General features: G+C 43.8%; 2 protein-coding genes and 2 non-coding genes across 10 annotated transcripts in view; 1 reads left to right on the forward strand and 3 right to left on the reverse strand.

Moving 5' to 3' along the window:
- On the reverse strand, positions 1–3,288 carry rpl27a (ribosomal protein L27a). The gene is made up of 5 exons (XM_061246728.1): positions 3,199–3,288; positions 2,445–2,508; positions 2,246–2,321; positions 807–981; positions 1–166 (listed from the first exon to the last, which is right to left on the reverse strand). Exons 1-5 carry the CDS (start codon positions 3,199–3,201, stop codon positions 38–40), a joined length of 447 nt encoding a protein of 148 aa, XP_061102712.1. The 5' UTR covers positions 3,202–3,288; the 3' UTR covers positions 1–37.
- On the reverse strand, positions 630–761 carry LOC133131762 (small nucleolar RNA SNORA3/SNORA45 family). Its single transcript, XR_009709057.1, has one exon. It is a non-coding gene; the product is annotated as a small nucleolar RNA SNORA3/SNORA45 family (small nucleolar RNA).
- On the reverse strand, positions 1,771–1,900 carry LOC133131763 (small nucleolar RNA SNORA3/SNORA45 family). The gene has a single exon (XR_009709058.1). It is a non-coding gene; the product is annotated as a small nucleolar RNA SNORA3/SNORA45 family (small nucleolar RNA).
- Positions 2,442–15,463, forward strand: part of trim66 (tripartite motif containing 66) — a 27,942-nt gene continuing 14,920 nt past the window's right edge. The window contains exons 1-4 of one of the 7 annotated variants that reach the window (XM_061246722.1): positions 2,442–3,341; positions 6,719–6,822; positions 10,011–10,164; positions 14,953–15,082. In XM_061246722.1, coding sequence (XP_061102706.1) covers positions 6,814–6,822; positions 10,011–10,164; positions 14,953–15,082 — 293 coding nt within the window. In that variant the 5' untranslated portion in view covers positions 2,442–3,341; positions 6,719–6,813. Of the gene's footprint in view, positions 3,342–3,364; positions 3,744–4,125; positions 4,306–4,661; positions 5,032–6,718; positions 6,823–10,010; positions 10,165–14,952; positions 15,083–15,463 lie in introns of those variants that run through there. The other 6 variants (XM_061246721.1, XM_061246723.1, XM_061246725.1 and 3 more) reach the window with 6 other exon arrangements.

Raw genomic sequence — 15,463 nt, forward strand, 5'->3', positions numbered from 1 at the left:
TTCATTTTAAACATTTATTCCTGCAAAAATGGGGCAATCATGCCATCAGCACACAAGCTCCACCCACTCCCTTGATCTTCTCCTCCGCCCTCCGGCTGAAGAACTTGGCCTTCACGATCACGGGCTGCTTGGGGAGTTTGCCTTTGCCCAGCACTTTGAAGTACCCCTGTCAAGCCAAACAGCCATGCTCAAATGTACCATTTCTCACATTCACATACAGAAATAACGGCAAAGCAAAAGGTAGCTCATTTTCATTCGTTTTGACTGAGCAATTTCTGTGTTATGAGAGAACTGCATGTGGGAATTCATACTCTATATACTAATGACAGTGCTGAAAACAGGTAATCTGGACACCAAGTTAGTAAAAACATCAATTAAAAAAAATTGTAAACACTGGCTTACTGTTTTATGGTTGATCGAAAATCGCTTTTGAGACACATGGAATGTCATTAAGGTTAGGTCCCATTGCTATCATAGAGATAGCTCTTCCACTAATATTATAGACTTGCTCAAACCAAAGTGACCTTCATAATCAGCCTATAAGCACTGTATCCATCTATCAGGCAACGCACACATTAATGGGCTTTCAATTAAGGCCCAATTCAATTCTGAGCACATTAAAGCAGCAAACGTGTCGCTGACCATGTGGCCAACTGATCCAAGGGAGGAGCCAGTCAGTGAATAAGATCAGACTTCACTCTGCGAGAGCTCTAGCACACCGAGACAACAGGAGTGTGTCAGGATGAGACTCTAGTCTCGGAACATAGCGCCTTGAGCCCTGACTGCGCGCGCGGCTCCATACTTACAGCACGCACAACGTCGATGATGGGGGCGGGGCCTTCGGGCTTCTTGGCAGAGTTCAGCCTGGTCTGCTCACTGACCAGAGTCCAGAGCTTGTCCAGGTTGATGGTTGGGCAGAAGATGGTGTTCTTTTTCAGGTGGTAATGTCTCATACCGACCTTACCGAAGTAACCAGGGTGGCTAGAGTGAGAAAACAAGGGACACCGCAGGCGTTAAGAGCAGCCAGCATCCAGGACTCCCCTGGGACAGACACAAATGTGAAATCCCATTTAATTAATAATAGTATATATTTTAGAAGTTTGCTGCGATACACCGGCGTATGGTGAAACTTCATTTTCAGAGATAAAGCTAACAAATTAATTTCCCAGCAACAGCCAATCCAGGTTACTGAAGCTACAACCTCACATAATGAATCAAATGACAAATCTCACACCTGCAACTATGCACTGCAGCCTTGAAAACTGACGCAGTGGGGAAAGAAACTGATTAATTTCTATCATGTAAATGTATTATTAGGGGATAATGCATGCATGCTACAACACCCTGCATTCAGGGCATCCAAAACCTCTAGAGGTAAAAGGTAAAACTCATCACTGCCAAAACAATGCATTTCTCCTTCAGGAGCTTTGATGACATCTAGTAATGTCCTGTTGCACAACTACCCCAAAGTTCTTTCCATCCATAAAGGTACACAAGTGTGAAGCCAAACCAAATGGACAAAAGCTAAGCATCATATGCGAATTCCATCGCAAAACCCAAGCAAATATAATACAATGGAACATTTAACCAAAGACTGATGCATGCAAAAAAGCTAATGTTTTTAAAGATTTCACCAAAAGGTGACATTTTGGAATAAGGGTAACCTCTGAACACCACAAGAACCATGTACCCTTCTGACAAGAGATCTAACCAAATTCAGTCTTTTATACAGTGCGCAAAATAATTAAAGCAATTCCACCAAAAACATATGAATGTCGCTGAGCCTGTGGCCAACTGAACCATGAGAAGCCAGTCAGTGAATAAGATCAGACTTCACTCTGCGAGAACTCTAGCACACCGAGACAACAGGATTGTGTCAGGATGAGACTCTAGTCTCGGGATCGAAGCAGAAGAGAAAACACCAGAAACTATTATTCACTGCAGATACATTAAAACACCATAAGTATTATATTCCCACCCACGTGCACATTCAGCTCTTCTGTACTGGCCAAGTCAGACAACCTCAGGTTCCTTTGAGAAGACGTGCAAACTGAATCTTTACATCGGCCAAAGAACACTTGACAGATTAATAACGGGTAACCTTACATATCTAAGAGGGGAATAACGTAATGTCACTAGCATACGTTTTGGTTATTAGCTAGCTAGAGTCTCTAGATGCAGTGCCAAGAAAGACATTAAACTTAAACGATTATACACGTTAAATAAATTGGGTATATATACTCACTATTTGTCGAAGTTGATTCTGTGGTGATGCATACCACCAGCATTACCACGACCTCCTGGATGCTTCCTGTGTTTCCCTGTGATCGCGCGGAGAGAGGAGGACTGTCATTTTACAGAAAATTCACCTCAGCAACAGCAACGTCAGCGGCAGCTTCCAATGAGCACTTCTGTACAGAGATTAATCGGTATTTGGTACTCACCGATACGGCCATGGCCGTGGCTGACGTGCCCCCGGAGCTTCCTGGTCTTGGTATTTCTAGTAGGCTGGAAAGAGAACGCGTCAGTGGGAACTGTAGTGGGGAAGACCGGTTATTTAGCCACACAGTCCGCATGCTGCACCACTGAGCTAGGTAGCTACAGACGCTGCTTTGCGAAATACGCAACATTGCTCATTTGTCAGCTCCTGGCCTACCTACGTTTGGACAACCAAACTAACCAAATCTGATAGATCCGTCACAGCAAAATTTCTTGGCGAAGGAAATTTCAAGCTGGAAACGAGATTCGACTTAATGTGTAAGCTAGAAGATGGACATTGGAACCCGTTGAATTAACTTTAGCTCGCTAGCAAGTTGGGTAACGTCAGCTAAATGGCTATCCATTCACATGTTACAGGATTCTCTACGGGCTAGTGGCATCTTGTTTCTTTTGAAACCCTTAACGTTGTCCATTTCCAAAACCTTGCGTTACAAGCAGAATACAACACGAATTATTTAGTAGCTAAATAACATATTGCGTGCATGAACAGGCCTATACTGTAGGCTACAGCTAGAGAAGGAAAATGACTAAATCTAAAAGTGTTTAACAATAGATTCGGATAATTTTGCTTAGGTGACAGTTTCCTAAATTCCTTCTGTGATCTAAACCAACTAGCACCTCGTTTTGAGCTCTTGAAACTGAGGATGCGGCCAGATTTTATTCGAAACAGTATGCAGAAATTTAGGAACGAGTACCTACCATCTTGGAGGGTGACTGAAAGAGGAACGAGAATAGGAAATCTCACGATTATATTCGAGATTTCGTTCTTCAAAAACCTTTGTCTCAATAATAAGAGTGACATCTGCTGGACGGGAGGGGAACATTGATGATCAGAGACGAAGGTAATGAACTTCAAATGCTTGGAATCAAACGCTGCCGGCAAATTGACTTTGTCCTTTCCATGATTTAAAAAAAATATGCACTTATTTCCGTATTTATCCTGAACGTTATGCCACGTTGAAATTAAAATGCATGCCAGTTAATCTTAGAACAATTAAACGTTTTTATTGAAAAAGTTTGTAGCCTACTACGGTTATTACTGTACTGCAATATTAGCCAGCCTGCCATGCAGGATTCGCGTTGACATTGTATCACATAAACATAGTGCGTAGCTAGATTTCTCTCATCATGCCTCAGGAAATATCGTTCCTCCCGCCCAGCGTGTGGATTTTCTTGTAATTGATCTTCTTGCTCACATATAAAATTGGAAGTCGGGCTATGGTGAGGTACTGTGTGTATCAACTGTAAGTAGAATAATATTTCATTAATTTGCTAGAACATTTTACGCGGCTGCTCTTTTACAGCAAGGTGCGGTCCACAGAGGACTGATGGAGAAAAAATAAAATAGATGTAAAATCGCATGGAAATTACTCGATAAAAAGATGACCGGTTATTTTATTACCTGCAATAAGAAAGTGAAGTGCCACTAGATAATGTTCCACAAAAAAAAAAAAAACATAAAAAATAGGTTGATGCGTTTGATTTGCGCGATCACACAGGCTTTGCAGGTGAAAAGGTGAACAGTTCCGATAATTAAAGTATATAGTGACATTTTGTATGTTACTACTGTAGGCTATTTGCATAGCTTACCGATTTCAAAAAGCGTGTCTTGACACGTCGTATTGAAAGAGTACAGAGCGTCCTGCTGGTTTACTCAGTAGCAGAACTTGCAGTGTCTGTGGAGAGATATTTTGTATTTTGTGAAAATGTCATTTGAGCAGTATTCATATATGGGACGTAAAAGTTAACTGTAAAATATTTGGACTAAATTCGCGTATTTATATTGTATACGATGACAGAAGGGAAGTAAGTCACTCAAAGTCTCTTTGCACTCTGTTAACCTATATTCATCCTCATGCGCGGGTTTTTACCTGACGGTGAGGTGCTCCCGTTTGCACCTGCAACATTTGTGCACGCGCACTGTGGGGTTTGAGGCTGGTGTGGTGGTGTAATCACTTAATTATTGTCATTATTTATTAATTATTACCTTATTAATGTGTTTAAGTCTTTTACCTCAATTAACATATCTTTGTAACTACCCTTGCAATCTAAATGCATGTATGCCTCAAGCCAGGTCTTACGGTGGTCTGAGCTGTCAAAGTGGGATGAAAACAACACGCCGAGTTTTTGGTGCTTCCGTTGTCTGTTGTGGTCTGTGATCAGCAGAGACCAGCCTAGGTTTTGACAGCGCATGCTGGGGTGAAAAGAGAAACATTAACGCGTGGTTCCTTGTCGTCACACTCATTCTTTCGCTGATAGGAATCAAGGCCACGATGAAAGAATAAATCGGTGATGAGGGCAAGCATCAACCTTATTACAGCCCCAGTTCTATATTTACCGACAGGGAGGTGTCTTCTCGATTTGCATTCTCACAGGATATTGAGATCAGTTTTCTAAGATACCCTGGCCTCGCCAGTTCCTTTTTTTTGTAACAGTGGTGGTGCATAATCATTAGAGCGAAAAGGCTAATAATTTTATTTTTTTAACTCAGATTGCATATAGGGCTATGTTTTTTGGACTACAAAAGGAAAAGTGAGTATTATATTATTGTGCATCCATTTTTTGCCGTTTTTGTCATTGAAACAATGTGATAATGTTCTTTGAAAAGTCCAGTTCTGGTTTATGGAGGTTTTTCTCACCTTGACTTAAGCCAACGCTAACTTTAGTATATGCACATTGCTCTTGTTAGGTGACATGTTAGCCAGGCTGTTCTTGGCCGGAGTAGAGCTGTGTCACTGGCACAGGTGCAGTGTATGCATGGAAGTTTAAAGATTTCAAACATAAATGGAAGGGACACAACAAGCTTTTATAATGCAGCAGTACTTCTGCTGCATAGCAAAGTGCTGATGATTGAATTTTAAAGTGGGTTTGTGAAGTCTAAGCTGTATTGTTTGTGTGCCTGTGGGCTTGTTTGTGTAGCAGTGTTTTTAGACCACAAGCAGGTTTCATATGAGCAACATGTCCCGCTTTGTATTGAAGTAACTGTCAGTGTGGCCCACTGCAAAATGACCCCCCCCCACATTGGCTTGTAAAATTCACGAAAACATTGTTCTCAAACTGAGGTCCATGAGTGCCAGGCAAAATATTAGCATTCGAACAATTGTACCGTTTATGTATTTTTTTTACTTCATAAAGTGCATTCATATTTCAATTCAATATAAAAGTAAAAAATCTTCACAAAATACATATGGCACACATCCCTCTTAAAATAAATTTTAACACCATTATATTGTACAAAATGCACATCTGATAAATAGCATATAACAGGCGTCCATATGCACGTGCTGCACAATGCCATTCACCCCTGTTCTGTGTGGAAGAAGCCTATGAGCTGCAGTTCCACTCTTTATACTTGTCTTTTCTCATCGTGACATACTTTATGGATCTTTACCCTGCACGTGGTCCTGTCCTTAAATATTTAGTCTTACTTGGTTAGTGATTTCTGTGGGAAGTATGGAGTGGAGGCAGGTGTACAACGATGTGTCATGAGTTAAACTTTGTGTCTGTAGTAATGTAATGTAACCGGGGCATTGCCCAACACTGTTTGGTATGTTGCGTAGAGCGGCTCAGTCCATACTAGGATACTAGGTCAGGTGGTGTGCTTTCTGGGCTGGTGTGCTGGTTGGAGAAGGGGACACGTCTGTGTTGATGCAGTGCCGGGGTTACTCGCTGTGCAGATAAGGGGGGTCGGAGGTCGGTCTCTGTACTGATGTGGGGATGTGGGTAGACTGCACTCCTGCAGGAATAGGGAAAGGAGGACGTTCTCTGTGCACTAATACAGGCCCACGGAGGGGCGATGAGGGAAAAGGATGCTCTCTCTGCACTGATGTGTCAGAGGGCGCAGGTATCGTAACACATCCCAGCTCATTCCCACTTCCTACAGAGCACTGACACCTCTTAAATATAGGTCATTTGTCCTTTGCTTCCATTTTGGGAAGTGCTTTGGGGGATCTTTTGTCCCAGAAAAAAATTAATTATCCTCCCCCCCCCCCCACACACTTCCACTCACCCACCTCCACCCAGTTCCCTATTATTACAGTTGGTCAGGGTTTTTTTTTCTTTTCATTTAAAAAAATAATAATTTTATAATTAAAGGGAATTGATTTTACGGCTTTCCAATGCAATGTGAGGAGTTGTGTATTTGACATGGCACAGTGTTAGATGAGTGCAGTGTACCCAGGCTAATTGTAACGCGTGCTACTGCACGTGCTGTTTCCAGCAGGTAGCTCTCTCAGCTCAGCTGTTTGCTCCAGCCTGCTGTATGTGGATATGTGCAGCACCACAAACTAGACCGCTAAACACCCAGGTGTTGACATGGAAAAGGTAAGTGCTATTTATTTCTCCATTTCAAGTATACTTGCCGGAACAAGGAAATAAAAGAATAGATATATTTGCTGAAGAAGAATTGTGTGCATATGTAGAACAAGTGATTTTGAGCTTTGCCTTTTCACTATGATGTAGAGTTTCCCAATATACAGTAAATGAGCTTTTGGTTCATTGAGAGCGGTGTACCTGCCAATATTAATTTATTTGATGTCTTGTAAGGGCAGGTTAGCAAAGTTTTCATTTAACTTGCACTTGAGTTATCTTTGCCCCCCCCCCCCCCCCCCCCCAAATGGCAGGCCCTTGTGTCTAATGTGTATTACAAATTGATTTTACTATAAGTCTTTGGACTGAGTGGTTTGACAGGAAGTCAATGTAGGCCGTTTCATGGCAACACTCGGTTCAACAACACATTCTGTGTTTTTATCTGGCAGAAGGTGTCAAGGGGGTTCTCACCTTCTTTGATGTGCATGAATGCCTTTCTAATTAAGCGTGAATATTAAAGCAGAACAGCACAAGGCAAAGAGGCTCATGGGTTTGCCCGCAGTTCCTGAGTGACAACCGTGGCACAATCTGACTTCCTGTATAAATAAAAGTCTTGAACCAGTGTTTTACAGGTGAAATCATAGACAACCACACTGTTACCCTTACTTATTTTGATTGTTCAACAGCCCAGTGTCTATGAGTAAATATTTTTTCTCCGAGTAGGAAAATAAATGATTTGGCCATTTCAGATTGTGGCTATTGGGTGCTGTTATACAAATTATACGAAAGCTTCTATGATATTCATTGTTCCTTCTCATTTTTTCCAATTTGCATTCAGCTTTGAGGTACTTGCCTTGGTGTAATATTAAATTTCATTTGAAATCAGCTATTGGCAACAGTAAATGGCATTGCCATCTACAATAAACTAGTGAAACAATATAAAAGCACAACTTGATGATATTCAATGTTGGAAGTAATGATGAATTCAGCAATCTACAGTTATCTATTTAATAATTTACTAATGTTGTCAGAAACAGAACTAAACCACTTCTGGAAATTTGCCCCACCTCCATCTTGGTGAGGGGACAATCGTTATATTAAAAGTAGCAAGCTAGACCACATAGTCCATATTCCAGTGAAACTCAGTTATGGGGGTTTCCCTCAAGGCCATTTTTATTGTTTTGAATGATGAGGTTTATCTGAACATATTTGGAATTGTTCTGTGTTTCTTGCTGTTTAGGAGGCGCGTTGCTCAATGGACTCGATGCGTTTCAGAGGTCTCTCTTTAGTCTAACCTCAATTCTGTTTTCCATTATCACTTTATTGCCGTCTTATTCAAAATGGTTCCTTATTTTCAGTGATTGCCTCTTGTGTTGCCTCTTGCTAAACTAATTGCTGATTGTAACTATAGCTGAAATTGGTTACTAAAATTTAAGGAGAGGTTGCACGGCAATTGCATGTACATTTGTTGCAATAACATAAAATATAGTCTTATACAATACTTTCTACCGATATACAAAATCAAATATACAGTGGGGTGCAAAAATTGGGGCACCCCAGTTTAAATGTCAATTAATCTGAATTAAATTAAAGTAAACCTGAACTCTAATGGTACAATCAGTTAAACATGAGACCTTTATGTAAATTTTAAAGCAAGATTGTTTTTTATGTTATTTTTTCCACTGTTTATAAAGTATAAAAAAAGGAAAAGGGTCCTGTGCAAAAGTTTGGGAACCCTTTTGGAGTATTCTTTGTTACTTTTTAAAAAGATCATATACTAAGGCCCAGACCCAGGTGATTTACTTGCTTCAATGATTCGGGTTAGTATGATTCCAGGGCTGAACTTTTTATTCCGAAGTAACTCCATGTCTTCTAAAGTATCCAACTGCAGTGATGCTTAACGTGTGGTTAAGTGTTAACAACCATGGGTTCCTCTAAACAGTTGTCCAAGGATTTCAGAATGACATTTTTTGCTTGATTTTATGCTCTGAGTTGCTGCCACATGATTGGCTGATTACATATTTGAGTGAACAAGCTGGTGTACAGGCCCACCTAATAAAGTGGTCACTAAGTGTACAGTCACTCAGGAGTACTGTTTCCCTTTGCTTTCCTTTATTTTCCAAATCTCTTGCTTGATAACCTTGAATCACGCACAACATGTTTACAGCCTGCAATGTAACAGATCGCTGTAGTACATCTGATAGTGATTTGCATGTTACCTAAGTATGAGGTGCTAATTAATGCAGAAGTATACGATCCGCCATTGTGCTATCGTCTAAAAAAAGATTATCTTTCCCCAGCTTCTGATGACGTAGTATGTGTGACAGTTTTGCCACTTTAGCTTGTTAGCAAGTTTCTAAAGAAACAAGATAATTAAGCAGAACATGCTTATAGATTTCATTGTAACTACACATATAGCCTCAGAGTACATAATTTTCACTGTCTATGATAACAAAACCCAATCATTTTCATTATTTGTATTTCAAAGAGATTAAAAAAAGCAAAGCTGCGTTTTTTCTTGTTCATAGACTTGCCTTGTAATGCGTATCATCAAATCTGCAAAAAGGTTCTGTGGAGAGGTGTAAAAATCTTCAAAAAGCATTTGTATAGCACCTTTATCCAAAGTGCTGTTCAATTGATGCTTCTCATTCACCCATTCATACACACACACACACTCTGTGATTGTCAAGGCAGAAGACAATGATGGTTTTCAGGGTGAATTATCCCTTTAAGTCGCATATGAACCGTGTTTGGTCTATAACGCTGCTCATATGTATATTTGTGTGTGTGTGTGCGTGTGTGTGTGTGTGTGTGTGCGTGTGTGCGTGTGCATGCGTGCGTGCGCGTGTGCGTGTGTGTGCGTGCGTGCGTGTGTGCGTGTGCATGTGTGCGTGCGCGTGTGCGTGTGTGCGTGTGTGTGCGTGTGTGTGCATGCGTGCGTGCGTGCGTGTGTGCGTGTGCATGCGTGCGTGCGTGCGTGCATGCGTGTGTGCGTGTGCATGCGTGCGTGCGCGTGTGCGTGTGTGTGCGTGTGTGTGCGTGTGTGTGCGTGCGTGTGTGCGTGCGTGTGTGCGTGTGCATGCGTGCGTGCGCATGTGCGTGTGTGTGTGTGTGTGTGTGCATGCGTGCGTGCGTGCGTGCGTGCGTGCGTGTGTGTGTGTGTGTGTGTGTGTGTGTGTGTGTGTGTGCGCCTGTTCCTGCAGCTCTGCATGCACTGCCGGGAGCCCAGGGACAGCCAGAGCCTGTGCACCCTGTGCAACAAGTGGCTGTGCTACCAATGCACCGACATGCACCAGGACCACCGGACCGCCGGCTCCCTGCTGCAGCTAGACTCCGGCAAGAGGCCGTCTCAGGCGGGTACGCTCCCAGCTGGCCCCACTGCACCCTGGGGGAAAAGCCTCTGCATCCAGAGCCCTTCAAATGGCCTCTGCGTTTAACATTTGTACTGTACTTGATGGACAGTTTTCTGTTTTAACAGAAGGAGTGTAAGGGTGTTGTCGGTATGTTTTGCACGAGTAGTGTTTCACACATTGTGTGCGTATGTGCGGTTTTGCGGCATGGGTGTGGGCAAAACAGGCAGGATTTTTGGTGAGATTGAAGACATACATTTTCTTAATGTGTTTATTATTAAGACTACATGGCAAAACAAAAATTATATTAAATGATCTTTTTGATTCATCCAGGGCATGAATAAAATGGCCTAATTTTTCAAAATCATAATTTTAACTGTCATTTTACTGACACCAAATGGCTACTACTTTGTCTGCAGCAGCCTTGCTCAAGCACCTGTCTTGCACCAGCGTAGTGTTGTCAGCTCTCAGTGGGCGTATGAGACAAAGCAGCCCTGGCATCTCGCTGACCCACCATAATAAAAGGTTTTGCTGTGCATTCTGGTGCAATGAGGACTGTTGTAATGGGTAGTGAGCTCTTTAGTGACTCCTCATCAGGAGTTGTGCTGTGCTATCTCCGTGCTGTTTTTGTGAGCAGGGGGCTAGCAACAGCCAGGCAGGCAGGAAGTGGTCAGTCAATGGTGTGCTGCAAAGCTGCAACAAAGACAGATAAACAGGCTATTCTTTACCACAGTGTACAGGGATAAGTGATCACTGCACACTGATAAGTGTTGTTGCCAAATGAAAAAGTTATAATTTTACAGGCAGAAATGTAAGGGGGCTATTTCATTTGATTCTCACATGCAAAAATAGATTGCTTACATTTAGAGCAACCAGACCTCTGATGCCTTCTGACGTAAGACCTTGGTATTTTTCTGTGGTGTTGAAAAGAATATTTATATACCTTGGTATTTCTCTGTGGTGTTGATAAGCCCCTGCATTGCTTTGATCAGCCCTTTGCAAATTCAGATCACTTGCACTTCCTGAGATGAGGCTCTTTTTTCAGATGATCACTAGTAAAGTTGTCTAAATTTAGAAGCGCTAATGGCCCAGTTTAGCTGAGAATTCAAATGTTCTTTTTGCTCATTTGATCATTGTTCCTTTCTTCTCTGCTGTACTCTGTTCTTACTCTTTAGTTCATCTGAGCATGACATCTTTCATATTTCATCTTCAAAAATGAGAATGTTTGTGTATATTTTTTGCCATTATATTCTTGCTCTTGCCTTGGTCTTATTTAAGTTTTTTGATTTTCAGTGATGCCAGTATATTTATAAGATGACAGGCTGATGGACTTGATTAGCTGGTCCTGTAGGTTCATCTGGTCATACCCAAGAAAGATAAAGTTTGAGTAAAAAAAATAAATAAATACTGGTTTCATCTAAAGAACAAATGCAGTAAGTGCAGCACATTGTGGAATTAAGGCACAAAGACGGATTCTCTTTCAACATTTATTTTTAACCGAGATGGAACGCTGACGCGGTTCAGTTATAAGCCTTCCTTAGAGCCGTAAGTTTGTTGAGAAAAAAACTAAATTAACTTTCTCGAGTTGTTGGATTGATTTTTAAAATTGGGTCATGGTCCGTTTTTGAACGGTTGACGAAGACAAATGGAATTATCACTAATTCCAAGATGTTCCTCAATCCCCTGCCAAGGACTATATTTTGGGATTCTGTTTGAATAAGTCAGACTCGAGTCTCAGTGAAGCGAATGTGTAACAAGAGCTTGGTTGGTGTTTGTGCTTTGCCTCTGTGACCCTTCCCAGTGCAGGAGACCACAGTATAAGCGCCTGTATGCACATCATTAAAACCCCACGTGTCCCTTGTTTAAAGATGTCTGACAACCAATATATTTTTAGTTTACTGCTATGGCATGTAGTAATACAGCAAAGTATGTTGCATCGGAAAATAAATGTATGTTATTGGCACCAGTTTATGTGTAAAATCACGCATTTGAAAGCAGTTCTATAAAATAGTGATATAGTATTATTATGACAAAATGGCATTTAATGCAGTCAGTGATTGGCCCAGTTATTTAGTTGTCTACAGTGAATGGTGAATGGTAGTGTGGACTGTGCCTGCATTGTGCAGTGCGCAGTGTAGCTCAGACCCTGTGCTTTGTGCAGTGTGCAGTGTAGCTCACTCCCGTGCTTTGTGCAGTGTGCAGTGTAGCTCAGACCCTGTGCTTTGTGCAGTGTGCAGTGTATCTCAGACCCTGTGCTTTGTGCAGTGTGCAGTGTAGCTCACACCCTGTGCTTTGTGCAGTGTGCAGTGTAGCTCACTCCCTGTGCTGTGTAGCTCACTCCATGTGCTTTGTGCAGTGTAGCTCACTCCCTGTGCAGTGTAGCCCACTCCCTGTGCTTTGTGCAGTGTGCAGTGTAGCTCACACCCTGTGCTGTGTAGCTCACTCCATGTGCTTTGTGCAGTGTGCAGTGTAGCTCACTCCCTGTGCTTTGTACAGTGTGCAGTGTAGCCCACTCCCTGTGCTTTGTGCAGTGTGCAGTGTAGCTCACACCCTGTGCTGTGTAGCTCACTCCATGTGCTTTGTGCAGTGTAGCTCACTCCATGTGCTTTGTGCAGTGTAGCTCACTCCATGTGCTTTGTGCAGTATGCAGTGTAGCTCACTCCCTGTGCTTTGTACAGTGTGCAGTGTAGCTCACACCCTGTGCTGTGTAGCTCACTCCATGTGCTTTGTGCAGTGTAGCTCACTCCATGTGCTTTGTGCAGTGTAGCCCACTCCCTGTGCTTTGTGCAGTGTGCAGTGTAGCTCAGACCCTGTGCTTTGTGCAGTGTGCAGTGTAGCTCACTCCCTGTGCTGTGTAGCTCACTCCATGTGCAGTGTGCAGTGTAGCTCACTCCCTGTGCAGTGTAGCCCACTCCCTGTGCTGTGTGCAGTGTAGCTCACTCCCTGTGCTTTGTGCAGTGTGCAGTGTAGCTCACTCCCTGTGCTTTGTACAGTGTGCAGTGTAGCCCACTCCCTGTGCTTTGTGCAGTGTGCCGTGTAGCTCACACCCTGTGCTGTGTAGCTCACTCCATGTGCTTTGTGCAGTGTAGCTCACTCCATGTGCTTTGTGCAGTGTAGCTCACTCCATGTGCTTTGTGCAGTATGCAGTGTAGCTCACTCCCTGTGCTTTGTACAGTGTGCAGTGTAGCTCACTCCCTGTGCTTTGTACAGTGTGCAGTGTAGCCCACTCCCTGTGCTTTGTGCAGTGTGCAGTGTAGCTCACACCCTGTGCTGTGTAGCTCACTCCATGTGCTTTGTGCAGTGTAGCTCACTCCATGTGCTTTGTGCAGTGTAGCTCACTCCATGTGCTTTGTGCAGCATGCAGTGTAGCTCACTCCCTGTGCTTTGTACAGTGTGCAGTGTAGCTCACTCCCTGTGCTTTGTACAGTGTGCAGTGTAGCCCACTCCCTGTGCTTTGTGCAGTGTGCAGTGTAGCTCACACCCTGTGCTGTGTAGCTCACTCCATGTGCTTTGTGCAGTGTAGCTCACTCCATGTGCTTTGTGCAGTGTAGCTCACTCCATGTGCTTTGTGCAGCATGCAGTGTAGCTCACTCCCTGTGCTTTGTACAGTGTGCAGTGTAGCTCACACCCTGTGCTGTGTAGCTCACTCCATGTGCTTTGTGCAGTATGCAGTGTAGCTCACTCCCTGTGCTTTGTACAGTGTGCAGTGTAGCTCACACCCTGTGCAGTGTAGCTCACACCCTGTGCTGTGTAGCTCACTCCATGTGCTTTGTGCAGTATGCAGTGTAGCTCACTCCCTGTGCTTTGTACAGTGTGCAGTGTAGCTCACACCCTGTGCAGTGTAGCTCACTCCATGTGCTTTGTGCAGTGTAGCTCACTCCATGTGCTTTGTGCTTTGTGCAGTGTAGCTCACTCCCTGTGCTTTGTGCAGTGTGCAGTGTAGCTCACTCCCTGTGCTTTGTACAGTGTGCAGTGTAGCCCACTCCCTGTGCTTTGTGCAGTGTGCAGTGTAGCTCACACCCTGTGCTGTGTAGCTCACTCCATGTGCTTTGTGCAGTGTAGCTCACTCCATGTGCTTTGTGCAGTGTAGCTCACTCCATGTGCTTTGTGCAGTATGCAGTGTAGCTCACTCCCTGTGCTTTGTACAGTGTGCAGTGTAGCTCACACCCTGTGCTGTGTAGCTCACTCCATGTGCTTTGTGCAGTGTAGCTCACTCCATGTGCTTTGTGCAGTGTAGCCCACTCCCTGTGCTTTGTGCAGTGTGCAGTGTAGCTCAGACCCTGTGCTTTGTGCAGTGTGCAGTGTAGCTCACTCCCTGTGCTGTGTAGCTCACTCCATGTGCAGTGTGCAGTGTAGCTCACACCCTGTGCTGTGTAGCTCACTCCATGTGCTTTGTGCAGTGTAGCTCACTCCCTGTGCTTTGTGCAGTGTGCAGTGTAGCTCACTCCCTGTGCTTTGTACAGTGTGCAGTGTAGCCCACTCCCTGTGCTTTGTGCAGTGTGCCGTGTAGCTCACACCCTGTGCTGTGTAGCTCACTCCATGTGCTTTGTGCAGTGTAGCTCACTCCATGTGCTTTGTGCAGTGTAGCTCACTCCATGTGCTTTGTGCAGTATGCAGTGTAGCTCACTCCCTGTGCTTTGTACAGTGTGCAGTGTAGCTCACACCCTGTGCTGTGTAGCTCACTCCATGTGCTTTGTGCAGTGTAGCTCACTCCATGTGCTTTGTGCAGTGTAGCTCACTCCCTGTGCTTTGTGCAGTGTGCAGTGTAGCTCACACCCTGTGCTGTGCCTCACAGGCTCTGGGTGCTGGTCCAATGGCATTCCCCTCTGTCACTTCCACAAGCAAGAGCCCCTGGACCTCTTCTGTGAGTCATGTGACCTCCTGTCCTGTAGCAGCTGCCACCTAGCCACCCACAGGGACCACAGGTGGGTACACACACACACATACACACACACACATGCACGCATGAACACAAACATGCACACACATACACACACCCAAACAAGTGCACATGCACGTACCCACGCATACACACACACACACACATGCATGCGCACACACATGCATGCATGCACACACACATACACACACGCACACCATCACACACAAACATACACATACACACAGTACGCACACACACATACTCACATGCACACGCACAAGCACCCACATATGCATTCTCACGGTTTAGTTCTATTTTTAAGGACCTGCCACTCAACTGTACAAAACTCCACCGTGCCTGTGCCTTCCAAAATACACTTACAATATGTGGGCTGCAGTGCTTTGCTTGTGACATTGCATTTCCG

Source organism: Conger conger, chromosome 6 (genome assembly GCF_963514075.1).
Source record: "Conger conger chromosome 6, fConCon1.1, whole genome shotgun sequence".
In the NCBI taxonomy this organism is placed as follows: domain Eukaryota; kingdom Metazoa; phylum Chordata; class Actinopteri; order Anguilliformes; family Congridae; genus Conger; species Conger conger.